The 16,345-nt window shown below is 40.2% G+C and overlaps 1 protein-coding gene across 7 annotated transcripts in view; it reads left to right on the forward strand.

The window, feature by feature from the left end:
- Positions 1 to 16,345, forward strand: part of MYO9A (myosin IXA) — a 452,172-nt gene that overhangs the window by 272,002 nt on the left and 163,825 nt on the right. For all 7 annotated transcript variants that reach the window (XM_077828555.1, XM_077828556.1, XM_077828554.1 and 4 more), the window contains one exon: positions 927 to 1,016. In XM_077828555.1, coding sequence (XP_077684681.1) covers positions 927 to 1,016 — 90 coding nt within the window. The remainder of the gene's footprint in view (positions 1 to 926; positions 1,017 to 16,345) is intronic.

A 16,345-nucleotide genomic window follows, 5' to 3' on the forward strand; every position in this document is an offset into this window, starting at 1 on the left:
TTTTTATCCACAACCTGAATGAAATGCCTTCAGAGAATATTAATGCAACAGGGATTTTAATTTTGCAGAACGTGGACCTTTTCCCTAACAGTTCATATGATGTAAGTATAGTGGAGTATTGTAAGACTGTGGTGGGGATAAGGCTCCTGGCACCCTGAGAGCCCACCATAGGCTGTGTCCATGCTGGCAGCTGTAGTAGTTCTTCATTGGGAGTAATCACTCATTTGCCATAGTGTCTGGTTTATAGATGTAATTTTATTTCAAACCAGTTTCTGATGTTGCTGATTGGCAGAATGATTGTCACCTTGTTTAAAATATGCTCCTCCTGTGAATACCTGCTGTTCTTTTGCAGTTGAAAAGGATCTCCCTGTTTTCCCTTCTTCTTCCAAGCCTTCTCTCCCCCATCAAAAACTGCCTAGGTTCAGATGTTTGTTCAGTCTGTACAGTAGCAGGCATTTTCAGTCATTACTTTCTCTCTGTATGTAACATTCATGCTATCTCTATGGGAGCTTGTCAAATCCAATGCATTGTACTAAGTGCCTGTCTTTTAAAGTGTGATTGCTAGTTTGCTACTTTTTAGGGTAATTGTGACCCATCCTGATCATACTAGAAAGCTGTGGAGTTTTTTACTAAACAAGCTGGGGAAAAAAAGGGGGGGGTGGGGGGGGGGGGAGGAAACCATCCAGGCTACAAACACTGACAAGTTGAACCACTGGAAAAGCACTGGAAATTACTAGATGTAATGTAGAAAATTGGGCTCTCAGACATGTTGTTGTGCCACTTTTCTAATACTGGCTTTGTGTACAGAGTTATATTGGCCTTGTAATATCTCATGGAGCATATGCTGGGTTTTCAATGGCTGCCAGACTTGTGCCACTTTTAGTTTTCTCCTAGAATTATGAACACTAGTATTTTTGTTTCATTAGGTAAAAGAAGAGATGCTGTTTGAAGCTCTGGTTACCAGAAAGACAGTGACGGTGGGAGAGAAGCTTATTTTACCATACAAACTTTCAGAGGTACCTGATGTTTTATATTAAACTGGAGGAATATTAACGTGGGTTTCAGTGCTCTGGTGTGACAGCATGAAATATACGTCACTGTGCCAGGAGTGGCTCACAGCTAAGAATGGCAAACTCAGGTCTGACTGTTAGAAACCAGGGCAGACACCCCAGATGGGTGGTATATTCTATCATTAGATTTCGCCAAGCCAGTAACAAAAGTATACCCATGGATCACTATATTAGATTTACCGTGGAGTCACAGATAGTCCCCTTATGCTCTCTAGCTTCTCTTTACCACACAGACAAACTAGACTTTATGGTGAAAGGTTATTAAAACAAAAATTTACCACACATTAGGTTACTTCCAGCCCCAAAGGGCCAGTCACTTACCCCAGGTCAAAATATACTCCAGATCTCACCAAAGACAACGCTGTAGCCAATCCTTTAGTAAACTAAAAATAATGATCTATTAATTGAGAAAAAGTTATGAGAGTTATAGGAAGGTTAAAACAGGTAAAATACATTACAGGTGAATTAGAATTTATTGGTTCAAAATAAAAGCAGAGATATAGCAATCTGGCAGTGTCATGGAGTCATATAAATTCTCTCAGGGCTTCCCAAAAATGGCTTTTGGGGACCTCTGTCTGGCATCTGGAACCTCCCTGTTAATGTTCAGATGAATAAGAGGTAAGGATCACTCCCAAGGCTTCCCTTTTATAGTTGAAACAGGCTAGCAAAATGACAGGGGTCTTAACCATGTGGGCTTTGATGAATAGCAAATGCAGACCGTCTGATCTTCGTTGCTTAACATTCAATTGGCCATTCAAAAATAATGCATTTACTAACAACCATTCAGACTAAGATGGTCTATAGGTAGTTTACAATGTAAATCAACAAGTTTCAGATAGTGTGACAAAGCTCTGTCCTTGCCTCCGTGGGTCCCGTGTTTCGTGGCGGATTTCGCTAGCCTCAGAGGCTCACTGTGACCCTTCATGTAACCCTTCTCTCTCTAGAGACAAGGGTCACAGTCTACTGAGCCATTTTCATCATAAGCCAGCAAGGGAGGTGAGGAGAAGTTATCCTTCCTTGCGTAGTCTCTGTTGTCTCCCAGTCTCAGTGATTAATCAGGGGGCAAAGTCGGGGGAGCCCAGGCCCACCCTCTACTCCAGACTCCAGCCCAGGGACCCTAATAGTATCAGCTATGGTAGCTGACCTTTTAGAAACATGACATGTACAATTCCCTGGGCTATTTCCCCCACAGCAGCCCTCACTTCCTCAAGCTCCACTTCACCCTTACCTCAGGGTCTCCTTTCTTGTGCCTGATATGGTGTGTACTACTCAGCCTCTCCAACAGCGCAACTTCCTCCCACAGCTCCTGACATGCACACCCACCTGACTGACTGGGAGGCTTTTAACTAGTTTCAGTCAGCCCCTGATTGGCTTCAGGTGTCCCAATCAACCTAGCATTCTCCCTGCCTTCTGGAAAGTTCTTAATTGGGCCCAGGTGTCTTAATTGATCTGGAGCAGCTGCCATTTCACTTATCCTGGTACCAGGGATTTGTTTAGCCTGGAGCTAATACATCTATCTCCCACTACTTTTCTATAGCCATCTGGCCTTGCCCCGTCACAATAGATAAAGACTAACATTAGCATTTCACTAGTTTTCATGCATTAAGTAAATCTTCATCTAAATGCTAAAATATACTTTGATTTAAGGTTAATTAAGCAGAGGATACAGACATGAAAAAGGACATTGCTGTAACAAGTTAATTTAGTTACACTAGTACACATCAAACAGGATATATATACAATGTAAATAACATTCAGCCAGTTCCAGACAAATGTAGGCAATAACCTTAACATTTAACAGACAAGTGAATTGGGACACTTAACACTGTCTTGAGATTGTGGCTGAGTTCAGCTAGCTGCTAACGCCACAATACACTTAGCTTTGATGAGTACTGACTCTTTTAGATCCTTTAAATATAGGAAAAGTTGGTGTGGAAGAATGTCTCCTGGTGACTGACTGAGCTTGTTCATCCTACCACAGCCTTTGCACTGTCCACATTCTTGCAGATATTACAAATGGTTTTGTGGGTATGTGTGAGCATTTTAATGGCTTATGGATAATGGCATGCTACATGTTGTCATATCAAAATCATATGGCACTGAGTGTTGTAGGTGCAGTGCTTAATGATTTAAGTGGTAGTCTATACTTGTTCATCTCAGAGTATCATTCTATATAGACTCCTGTTGAAGGCTATCAATGAGATTCTAAGCAACTGTATCAACCTTGGAATAATTTGTTTTTGAGACGAGTGGAAGATCCCCCCCATAGAGGATTCCTATGAGTCATTTCTTCAGTCTGTTTGCATCCTGGCTGCTTCTTTTATGCTTTGACGTAACCAGGAATGAATGGGTTTCCCTTCACATCCCATCTTTCTTCTCTTTGGCTGGCCCAGAAGTTACTTCCAATGTGCTGTCTGCTACCCTTCGGAAAGACACTGCCCCAAGGAATGACATCTAGGACTTTTGCATAATAATGCAGGTCAGGGATACTGGATGGGCATGAATGACTTTTTAAATAAGTAATTTCCAGAAATCGATAAAAACTGTGCAGCTGGTGAACAGAAATACATAGTTCAAGTTCTGGTCTCTATATATTCCACTGTTGATGTGCATGCACCCTATAAACTTGAGTTTGGATTCTTTTGGCCACCAGTGTCTACTGGACCACACCTGTTCCTTGAGTGTCCTCATGCCTCCCACCAAAGGGCATAAAGAGTGGGACAACTCTGTTGGGATTCCAACCTTCCCTCAGTTCCTTCTCTCTGCTGGTGGCTAGGAGTCCGAACTCAGTGTCTGAGCTTCACTTGCTCTGTGGTCTATTCTTATAAATAGAGAGGTACCTAGCAGTCAGTCTGTCAGTCAGGGTTAGCTCTGATAGCATTTCCTTTCTTCATATTAGAAGAAACATTTTCTTTCTTGCTTTTGAGAGTGCCCAGGTACTGGGACCAGTTGTTATGACCAAACATAAATATCCAGGCTTTAAAAATTGTCTGTTGTGCAAGGCAGTAATGCTTCTTAAAGATGGACACACCAGGTGGATATTGTGTCTTGGTGAAGGTCACTTAAAGATATTTGTGCCATATGTAAATCTCTTAAAGAAAACTTAGAGCTAGGGAGTCTTGTTTGAAGATGTTTCTTTTGGATAGGTCCGTGCATCCCTCTTCAGACACTGGAGTGTCTGGGACTGAAATTCCTGAGCACTCATACCCAAAAACATGCTCTGTTGGCTCCTCCATTGAAGATCTGAGGCTGCGGTTTCTAAAGATTCCATGTACTTGTCTAGTAGACTTTCAAGGCATGGGGGAGAAAATACCACCGAACTCCTCAAAGGAAGAGATCCGAGTCTCCTTCAGTGGGTCCTACCCTCAAACTGCCTCAGAGGCACTAGTAGTGCTAACTAGGCCAATGCAATCAAGGTGGCCCATTTCCAACAGTTGACAAGAAGGTGTGAGTATCAGCAGAGGGAAAATTACTTCTTTTAGTGACCCATCCACTCCCTGAATTAGGCCTGAATAAAGACTGGGAGTAGGTGGGTCACTACAAAAAGTAATTTTCCCTCTGCTGATACTCACACCTTCTTATCAGCTTTTGGAAATGGGCCACCTTGATTGCATTGGCCTCGTTAGCATTACAAAATGCTCCCTTGGTATTCACCCCTTCTTGTCAACTGTTGAGAATAGGCCACTTCCACCTTAATTGAATTGGCTCATTAGCACTGACCCCCGCGCTTCGTAAGATCACTCCCATCTTTTCATGTGCTATAATATATATTCTGCTTACTGTATTTTTCACTCCATGCATATGATGAAGTGGGTTTTAGCCCACGAAAGCTTATGCCCAAATAAATTTGTTAGTCTCTAAGGTGCCACAAGATACAGCTCATTGTTTTTGCTGATACAGACTAACACGGCTACCACTCTGAAACCCTTCATCCAGAGTGAGCTTCTAAGATGAGATGGCTAATCAGAGCTAATGGATTAATGGGAAAAATCAGAGCGTGGTGCATTCAGAGGGTTGGAATTTGATGAGGATGAACTGTCTTATACTAGTGCATTAAGAAAATAAAATGCTGCACTAAATCTCCTGTTCTAGAGGGAGCTTGGGTATGGGAGCAGGAAGAAGGAACAGTCATTGGAGTCAGTGACACACACAAATCCCCAGGGGCTCAGGGTTTCTCCTTTATCTGTGGTCGTTCCATTTGTATGTATGTCTTGTGTCACCTTGTGAAGGGGAAAGTACTATAGACTGGAGGTAGCTGTGGGCAAGCATGCAATTTACCTATTTGCCCAGTGTAAAGCGAGCTATGAATTCAAATACTGAGCTCTCTGAATATCTATGGCTACCTTTATTTGTTTTCTATGATGCACCTCACTCCCGTATCTGAGCAATTTGCATATATTAATGAATATATCCACTCACCCCTCCCCAGGAAGTAGGGAAGTATTTCGCCCATTTTATAGATAAGGAACTGAGGCACAGACAAATTAAGTGACTTTCCCAAGGTTCCATAAAAAGTGTGTGGCAGAATCAGGAATAGACTACGGTCCTCTTACATCCCAGGTCAGAACTCAAACATCCTTGAAATCGTGTCCACTGTTTATGCCTGTAATCTGGGCATCATCTTGGAATTGGCCTTCTCTCTAGACACACAATTCTGGGTTATATGCAAGTCTTGGTTCTTCTAACTAAATAATTCAAAGATTCAGGGTTTTCTGGCCATCCCGCAAGCTAAAACTTTTGTGCAGGCCATCCTCTCACACCTTGACTAATGCAATGTGTCTTGCCTTGACATCAGCCACATTGCCCCCCTTGAGTCCATTCAGCTTGCTGCTCTGAACTACATCAGTACTCTTCTTGCATCCCTTCGCAGGCTTCCCCTCCTCCACTGCATCAAAGACAAACTTCTTGTCTTGGCATTCAAAGCCCTTCACCATTTAGCACTACCTTGTCTATCAGATCTAATTTATCAAGCTGTCAATTCCCAACTTTGTTCTGCCAGTGATGGCAGCCCCAGTCATCTGCACCTCCATTTCTCACTGATGCACTTCTGCATTTTCTCCAGGGTGCCCACTACACATGGGAAAATCTGTTAAAATGTGTAAAACTGCTGTTACCCTCCTTTAAATCCCTCCTTAAAACTTACCTTTGCCACAATGCCAATGAATCATTGCCTTCTGGCATTGGTTAAGCAAGTGAACTGTGACTTCTGCTTTTCTACTTTGCTTAATTCATTTTATTGTTACCGCGTCCTCCCAATGTATATTCTATGTAGTCTGAGCTATTTAATCCTTAAAGTTTAGGTAATGAATGAATTCACACTTTAGAAAAAAGCTAACTTTAAAACACTGCTGCTTTTTTCAGGAGCAGCACATCACCTGATCTCTCAATCCCTTTAGAAAACCGCTAGCAGATGGTTATTTTAATGTTTTCTGTATGCTTATTTACATATGCCATACAGTTAATTTTATGCATATTCATAATTAGAAGTAAAGGGCAGGAAAGCAGTTCTTGTTGCCAGCTCAATTAATTGAGGGTGTCCTAAACTAGATTCTCAGACATTTTCTCTGTCTTCTTGTATTGGGAGAAAAACCTCTAAAGATGGCCAGCTGTTCACTGCATTGCTCTGAAAGTGACTTCTGGGATCTGACCAAGAAGCAGCACTTTTGAGTTTTGAAGACAATCCCATTTGCAATAAGAGCCTTTGGGGGGAACTTCCATTCAGTTCATTGTTCATAGACTCCGGGGCCAGAAAGGACCATTGTGATTGTCTAGTCTGACCTCCTGTATAACAAAGGCCATAGAACTTCCCCACAACAATTCTAAGAGTAGGTCTTTTAGAAAAACGTCCAATCTTGTTTTAATAATGGCCAGTGATGCCTCATGACCCTTAGTAAATTGTTCCAATGGTTAATTACTCACTGTTAACAATTTATGCGTTATTTCCAGTCTGAATTTGGCTTCCAATTCAACTTGGATCACGTTATACCTTTCTCTGCTCGACCGAACAGCCTATTAAATATTTGTTTCCCATCTACATACCTATAAACTGTAGTCAAGTCACCACTTAACCCACTCTTCGTTAAGCTAAATAGAGTGAGCTCTTTCAGTCTATCACTATAAGGTATGTTTCTAATCCTCTAATCATTCTTGTGACTATTCTCTGAACCTGTTCCAATTTATCAACATCCTTCTTGACCTGTGGACAGTAGAACTGGACACAGTATTCCAGCATGGGTCTCACCAATTTGCACCACCAAATCTTTTTCTGAGTCCGTGCTTATCATAGAATCATAATCTGGGTTGGAAGGCACCTCAGGAGGTCATCTAGTCGAACCCCCTGCTCAAAGCAGGACCAATCCCCAACTAAATCATCCCAGCCAGGGCTTTGTCAAACCTTAAAAACCTCTAAGGAAGGAGATTCCACCACCTCCCTAGGTAATGCATTCCAGTGCTTTACTACTCTCCTTGTGAAAACGTTTTTCCTAATATTCAACCTAAACCTCCCCTACTGCAACTTGAGACCATTACTCCTTGTTCTGTCATCTGCTACCACTGAGAACAGTCTAGATCCATCCTCTTTGGAACCCCCTTTCAGGTAGTTGAAAGCAGCTATCAAATCCCCCCTCATTCTTCTCTTCTGCAGACTTAAATAATCCCAGTTCCCTCAGCCGCTCCTTATAAATCACATGCTTCAGCCCCCTAATCATTTTTGTTGCTCTTCTCTGGACTCTTTCCAATTTTTCCACATCCTTCTTGTAGTGTGAGGCCCAAAAGTGGACATAGTACTCCAGATGAGGCCTCACCAATGTCGAATAGAGGGGAGTGATCACGTCCCTTCATCTGCTGACAGTGCTCCTACTTATAGAGCCCAAAATGCCGTTAGCCTTCTTGGCAAGAAGGGCACGCTGTTGACTCATATCCAGCTTCTCGTCCACTGTAATCTCTAGGTCCTTTTCTGCAGAACTGCTGCCTAGCCACTCGGTCCCTAGTCTGTAGCAGTGCATGGGATTCTTCCATCCTAAATTCAGGACTTTGCATGTGTCCTTGTTGAACCTCATCAGATTTCTTTTGGCTCAATCCTCTAATTTGTCTAGGTCCCTCTGTATCCTATCCCTACCCTCCAGTTTGTCATCTGAAAACTTTGTCAGTGATGATTTTATATTTTCTTCCAGGTATTAATAAAAATGTTAAATAACGTAGGGCCAAGAACCAATACCAGCAGGACCTCACTGGAAACACATCCCTTTGATAATGATTCCCCACTTAGTTGCATTTTGAGACTTTCAGTCAGCCATCTTTTAATCCATTTTATATCTTCCTAGTTTTTTAATCAAAATGTTGTGCAGTACTAAGTCAAATGCCTTACAGAAGTCTAAATATGTTACATCACCGCTATTATCTTTTTCAGCAAAACTCGTAATCCATAAAAAAAAAAATCAACTTAGTTTGACAGGAGCTGTTTTCCAGAAACCTAAGTTTATTGGCATTAATTGTATTGCCTTCCTTTAATACTTTATTAATTGAGTCCCCATACAGCTGCTGTTACCTTGCCTGGGATCAATGTGAGACTGACAGGCCTGTCATTACCTGTGACATTCCATTTGCCCTCTCTAAATATTGGCACAATATTAGTTTTCTTGCAGTCTTCTGGAACTTTCCTGGTGTTCCAAGACTGATTGAAAAACAACATTAACGGTCCAGCGAGTTTCCTAGCCAGCTCTTTTAAAACTGCTGCTGATTAACATCCTCCTGAGATGCTACTGGCATGTAAAAAGTATTATCATATGATATGAATACATTATCTGTTCCTCCTCCCCCCAAATACAGAACAGAAATATTTATTCAACACTTCTGCCTTTTCAGCATTACTATTATTGATAAATGTGCCTTTTCATTTAGTAATGGACCAATACTGTTAGGATTCGTTTTGTTCATAATATTCTTTAAAAAATCCTCTCTATAGTCCTTAACTGTAGTGGCAATAGATTTTTTCGTGTCCTTTTGCTTCTCTTATTAGTTTTCTGCAATTCCTTGCTTCTGATTTGTATTCATTACTATCAACTTCCCCTTTTTTGCATTGTTTATATATTCTTTTTTTTATAGCTGCCTTCACTTCCCCTCCAAACCAGTTTGTTTTTAAAACCAGCATGACTTTCTTCCTCAATTGTGGCATTTTGGTTATCTAGTGAAGTGTTCTTAACCAATTCCCAATTATCATTCACATTGTCTCATTAAATTCTTCCTCTCAGCTGATTTGGCTCATAATTGTTTTCAGCTCTGTGAAATTGGCCCTTTTAAAAGACCAAGTACATATGTCACTGATCTGGACTTTATTCTGTTTACACATTATAAATATGATCCAGTCGTGATCACTTGTACCCGAGCTACCATTATTTTTTAGTTCTGTGGTTCGTTCCTCTTTTTCTGTCAAGATGAGGTCTAATGTATATTTTCCCCAAGTTGGATGCAACACTTTGTGAGAGAGAAAATTGCCACCTATAATATTTAGAAATTCCAAGGATGTTTTAGTACTGCCAGCATACATCACTCATGAAGTCCCCCATGATATTGCAGCTTTTTTCCCTACACATTACATATAGGTGCATTAAGAGTTGGTTGTCCTGTTCCTAGTGTGATTTGGTGGTCTGTAGTGTACCAACTAATACCCCACTCAATTTAGGTTCTTAAACCATGCCCCATTGTTGTGGTATCTGAAAAAGCAGTTTTGAAAGATGTGAGCAGCAGCAGCTTGTGATGGTCTGCCTTGTGTCATTTTATTTTCATTGTGCAGACTTAAATTTCTGCTGACAATATGCTAGTCAGTTGAAGACTTTCTTTCAAAAGAGGATCTATGCCCAGATAAATGCTGTTGTGGCATGTGGGGTTGGCAGTAGGTTTGGTCTTGACCTACTGCTCTGTTACTAGATTTTGTCCTGTGATTCCTTTGCTGTACTGCAGTTTGTTTTCCTAGTTGCTGTACTCCTGTAGCTGGTTTCATGCCCTGGAATGGCAGAGCAGCACTGCAAACTTTTTCTGGCATAGCTATGTTGCTTAAGGGTGTGATGAGGTGTAATTTGTGACTGAGGCAGCTGTGCAGCTTTACTGGTATAAGTTGTATCTGCACCAGGATGGTGCTGTGCGGTGTAGCAGTATACCTGTAGAGGCAAAGCCCTCCAGACGGAGACCTGACCTGGCCATATGACTACATAGTATGTTCCTGCTGCAGGGGAGAAGAAGGAACCACTTTCAGGCAGTGATGAAGATTGCACCTTTTTTGTTGTCTTCTGTCCAAGGTCTCAGCAGACTCCTTCCCCCTGCAGTGCTTTTTCACTGCATCTAGTTTTCAGTCATTCTGCTTCCTGGACTCATCATGACCTGCTAATTTTTCACATATAAAAATTGCTGGGATGCACAAGGAAGTCAGAATAGGTTTTCAGTTTTTGCTCTTGGCATGTTTGGCACAATGGAGACTGGATGGACACACGAGAAAAAACAATAAAATAGAATTAACGTTGGCTAAGTGACCGTCAGTTTGACACCCACGCCCATTCTTAAATTTATGTTTAGTCCAGAAATTCTGATGTCAAATTAGCTTATCTCTCTGCTTTCAATATCTTTCTTCTGCCATTTACATAGAAAAAAAACAGAACAAACCTGCAAACCATATCAACGACAACTAAGTGTACGCTGCGTCCTTAAGTGGGAGAATTTTGGATATATAAAAGCAAAATAGGGAACTGATGACAATGTGGTACAGGATCTTTCACTTTTATGTGGCCATATTGAATCCAGCCTGGGTCAACAGTATTTCTAACCCCAAGCATTAAAAAAAATCGCAAGTCAGGCCCTTAAAAAAAGAGAGAGGGAGAGAGAGACTTTTAAAAAATGAGATTTTTTTAAAATAATACATTTGGATTTTATTTTTATTTTTTTTGCTTTCTGGTTTCTGAGCTGTTAGAATTCATGCTTTCAAGCTTTTCTCTGCAACTTGGAGGGCTAGAAAACTTATTTTTATTTAAGTGAAAGTTTAGATTTGTGTGTAATCACATCTGCATGTGGCTAAAAATTTAAGAACAACATCAGACATTACAATTCTTGTGATAAAATTGCAAGAGGTGACAACTCGGGGTTGGTGGTCACAGAATTTTACCCTTTGGGTGCTTTGATCTACAATGCAAGTCGGTGATCTGAGTTGCATTCCTAGAGTAGAGGTTTTAAAAAAAACGTTTTTAAAAAAAAAAAAGCTAAAATCACACTTCATAAATGGTATGAATTTTGAATTCTAGTTCTCTACCTTGGTAGAGAGGCCAAGGATTAGATGGTTTATGAAGGCTGAACCTCTCACCCTTGGAGACTGATGCACATGAATAATCGGCATTGTAGGGAAGTCTTCACTGGTGTTATCTGTGCTACATTTTGGCTGTAGTAAGGGGAAGCATTAATAAGTGGAAACTTTTATTATCCCAGATGTGCCTCAACTTGCTGTATTGCCTCAGGGAAGTCAGTTAGCCTGTCTGGATGTGTTTCCCCATCTATAAGTTGGGAGATGATAATCTTTACATATTTCACAAAGTCATTGGGAGGATGAATTTGTTTACAAAAATGTAAGAGAATTTTTTCCACAGAAAAGGTTTTATTTTGGGAGGTTTCTGAAAATACACTGTTACCAGAGCGTGTTACAGAGGTTCAAGCACAGTACGACTAGTTCAGAAAAGGGATCTTTAAAAGCAGCTATAAAAATAGGTAACAACCAAGACTATTTTTAGGTCTCCCATTTGTCCTTTCTGGGTTCTGAAATATCACCAAACAGTAAGTGTGGTGGTTTGCAAGTCCTTCCCATACTAAAGAAGTGTTCCTGTTAGAATATTAAGTTGCAGACTTTTCCATTGAATTTTCCTGTTAAAATTTAATGAAAGGAGTATGAATAGGAACGCTCCTGGCTGAGGGGCTAATCAAATATGATAAAGGTTTCTAGGGTGTCTGTAGTTCTGAAACTTTCCATCTTATGTTTGCTTATTAGAAGCTGTGTTCATTCATGGATGGTTTTGCTATAATAGAGGGTGAAAAAGAGTATACAAGGTGGATGAGGTAACCCATTATAAAAGGATAGAGTAGCATTTTTATGGTAATTTAGGAATAATGAATGCGGGGGCATCTCCAGAAGAAGAGGCAGACTGTTCCCATTTTGATGAATTGTTACAGTGGTAGTTAAATAAGTTAGTAACACTAAAGATCTTTCTCATTATTCAATGTAATATCTTGAGACATGAAAGAATTGTCTTATTAAATATTAAAAGATAACTTTACTTTTCATGTTGAGGTTTGGATTTTGGGGAGGGGAAGTGTTGGAGAGGTCTGGTAAAGCCTGTAGGAATATCTATTGTGAGTAGATACGGATGGTACTGTTTGAGAATCAGGCATGTTGGGTCTCCATGTGACTTAAAAGATTGCTGTTGGCGTGGACTTCTTCCACCATGTCATGAACATAGAGCTACGGGTAGCATAAAATCCCTCCTTTACCTGTAAAAGGTTAAGAAGCTCAGATAACCTGGTTGGCACTTGACCAAAAGGACCAATAAGGGGAGAAGATACTTTCAGATCTGTGGGGGAAGGTTTTTGTTGTGTGCTTTTGTTGTTCTCTCTGGAGACAAAGAGAGAGACCAAGCAAGTAATCCAGCTCCTACTGAATGATACTTCTAAAATTACAGAAATAGTAAGTAATAGCAAGGAAATGCGTTAGAGTATCTTTTGTTTTAGCTTGTGAATTTTCCCTATGCTAAGAGGAAAGTTTATTCCTGGTTTTTTGTAACTTTAAAGTTTTGCCTAGAGGGGAATCCTCTGTGTTTTTAAATCTTATTACCCTGTAAAATTACCTTCCATCCTGATTTTACAGAGGTGTTTCTTTTACTTTTTTTTCTTTATAATAGAAGTTCAGTTTTTAAGAATCTGATTGGGGTTTTTAGTGTCCTAAAAACCCACGGGTCTGGTCTGTGCTCACCTTGTTTACTCTCAAGCTTCCCCACGAAAGGGGGTGAAGGGGCTTGGGGGGATATTTTGGGGAAACAGGAACTCCAAGTGGTCCTTTTCCTAAATCTTTGTCTAACTCACTTGGTGGTGGCAGCACTACCATTCCAAGGACAAGGAAGAATTTGTGCCTTGGGGAAGTTTTTAACCTAAGCTGGTAGAGATAAGCTTAGGGGGGTCTTTCATGCGGCTCCCACATCTGTACCCTAGAGTTCAGAGTGGGGAGGGAACCCTGACACACCACATAGATGAAAGAGAGATGGAGAATCAGAGGGGACACTGGAAAGGGAGGTACAAGGCACAGGGAAAGGTAGTTTCAGACTTTGCAGATCAAGCAGTATAAAAACATTAAAGTTATTACCGTATATACTTGTTCATTAGCCCGTTTGTTTATAAGCCGACCCCCCAAGATGGATAGGTTAAAAATAGTGAAAACTGTATGACCCTTTCATAAGCCGACCCTATATTTCAGGGGTTGGCAAACTTTGGCACCCAGCGCCACTTCCCGCAGTTCCCACTGGCTGGGAATGGCAAACCGCGGCCACAGGGAACTGAAGGGCTCCATGCCTGCAGACACTCCAGGTAAACAAAATGACAATGTATTAGATATTCAATTCAATCATTTCATAGAGTTTAAAATCCTCAAATTTTGGTGTAAACCCATTTAGAAGCAGACCACCGCTCTTTGATGCGTCATTTTTTTTACCAAAACTATTTTGCTTATGAATGAGTATATACAGTAATTTTATAACTGGAATAGCAATAAAAAGGAGTCACACTGACAATAACTATACCCAGTCTTATTCCAGCAACTGCTAGTGCTCTAATGTAACAATGATTTTTCCACATATCTTTCAAAATCCACAAAATACAAATAAGTGTTTGAAAAGATAATGAAAATCAACATTTTTGTCCGTTACTTAAAATTACTAGTTGGATAGTACCTCACTGCCCCCTAGTTTAGCTAGAGATTCAGGGAAGGTGTATGGCTACTTCGTGTACTAATAAGCTAATAATGCAAAGCAGTTAACTCACTTCAAGGTCTTAATTTTTTGCATGAGATGCATTGTTTATAGATAAGTTAGAAAAAGAAAACCTTACAAAAAGAATCTTTTGTGTGAAACATACTATGCTCAAATAAATTTGTTAGTCTCTAAGGTGCCACAAGTACTCTTATTCTTTTAGCATTTCTCAGTGGACTTAGGAACAAGCTACCTGATCTTTGTCTGCAACAATGTTCTGATGTTTGTCATTCTTTTTTGCCTTCTTCAGTGGTCCTTTTAAAGGGGGTTTGAATTTTTTTTTTAATGTTCATGATCAATTTTAAATATAAAAGTACAGCCAGCAAAGAGCATAATATCTAATGCTCCATTGTACTGAATAGAGCTGTCTTTGGGAAAGTAAGAATGAATACAAGATTCTAATGTAATTGTAAGATAAAGTACGAGTATGGAAAATTACATCATGCTTATTAAGTCTAAATATGATATAATATAATACTCAGTGTTGCCAACATAGGGATTAAGCTACAGTCTGGTATCCTGCAGTAGTACTTTTCTCTGGGTGTTAAGCCAATGTTTAAAAAACTAAGCCAGCCTGTCTCAGCCTATGGTCTGTGACCCAAAGGGGAACCACTAGAGCTGCTTAATCTGTCTCTCACCACAGGACATGTCTGTGAATGTAAACCAGACACACAGTGTATTAGGTAACAAATAGAATGCTAGAAAAACAGCAAGAAACCATAATTCTCTGTGCACACTCGCTCACACAGACAAAACCCAGGATCACTGAATAGGTCTTAACTATTAATGTTACAAAGGAGTAAAGTGCTGGTCTGAAACCTATAGATTCACACTGAAAGAGAAGGATTTATTTCCCATACAAACAGTTCTAGTGACAGGCATATTACAATGCTCTGTTTCTCAGATCCAACTATCTCGAATGAAAGATTCTCTCAGGCCTGGTAAACATGCAACCAATGTACAATCAGGATTTTTGTGTGCACCCTCCCATAATTTATTAATGTCCTCTTCCCTCTCAGCTTTCATTACTGTTCTGCCTAGCAACAAGGTTCTTGCTGCATCTTTAGCTCTATTTCATCTACCTTTCTTTGATGTCTTTGGAAGTTCCTGCCCAGGATAAGAGAGAGATGCAATCAAAAGTTAGTTAATTTCAAGCACTAGTTTTCCTGTCTATCCTGGTGCAAGGACAGTCCTAATCAGCCCCACAAAATTCCCTTCCTAGTATGCCAGGGAGCAGCAGTAGGGGGCCTTGATTAGGGTTAGTGCAGAGGGAGTCCATTTCTCCCACACCAGAGTAACAGCAGCACCATCTTCACCCACCTAGGCACTATAGCAATACAATGATACATGTTTTGAAGGGTCCATTTTTATTTTTTTAATTTCATAATCTCCCTTTAAAGTATCTAATTTAAGCAGATTAATTGTATACACACACACTTTACAACAGGCTGAATATTCAAGATTGTCAAGGACGTGTCTGGCCTTGTTCTTGTGGACTTGACCCCTTCATGAGACAGAAGATTGGTTCATTATGGGAGTTTGATGTGCTCTCTCTTCTGCCTGTTCCAGTGTCAAGTGAGGTATATCAGTAGTGGTAAAGCATCTCTGTGCACTGATTGATCGATTCCATTTCAGTATAATAGATAATGAAATTAGTTTTTGTACACCAGAAACTGATTAGCTTTGTCATTCACTCATATGTACAGTGATGTCTTGTAGAAATAGGAAGAACACTGACTTACCCAGTGAATTTAAATAATAGAATTATAACAAGCGTATATCAACTTTAAAATGTAAGCGGAACTACAGAAGCATTTAAAGGAATCTTTACTGAACAATTTAGATAAATGCCAATGGGAAAGTGCTAATAGGTATTAGAATGTGCTCTTTCTCTGACCTCATCCTTGAAGAGGACACCTATACCGTAGCATGTACAAATGTATGGAAGAAGCTGAATTTCTCTTAAGAGGATTTACTGGAAACATGATAGGAATTTAAAACTGGCACCAAATTAAAAGAAAAATCAAGTAACCTATCTATAATCCAAAGATGTTTGCTCATTAGATTTCTACATAATACTGCAGCTAGTTGTCTCCAGCTTCTCAAAGGAGGAGATATTACAGCTTGTTATAATGGGAGCAGTTTGAATTTACTGAGAGTAATAGCCCTTAGATGCATGAATAAACATTGCCGATCTCTGGTGTTTTGTGCACTGCTCTTTCTAATAGT

The sequence above is a fragment of the Eretmochelys imbricata genome, chromosome 10 (assembly GCF_965152235.1).
Source record: "Eretmochelys imbricata isolate rEreImb1 chromosome 10, rEreImb1.hap1, whole genome shotgun sequence".
In the NCBI taxonomy this organism is placed as follows: Eukaryota; Metazoa; Chordata; order Testudines; family Cheloniidae; genus Eretmochelys; species Eretmochelys imbricata.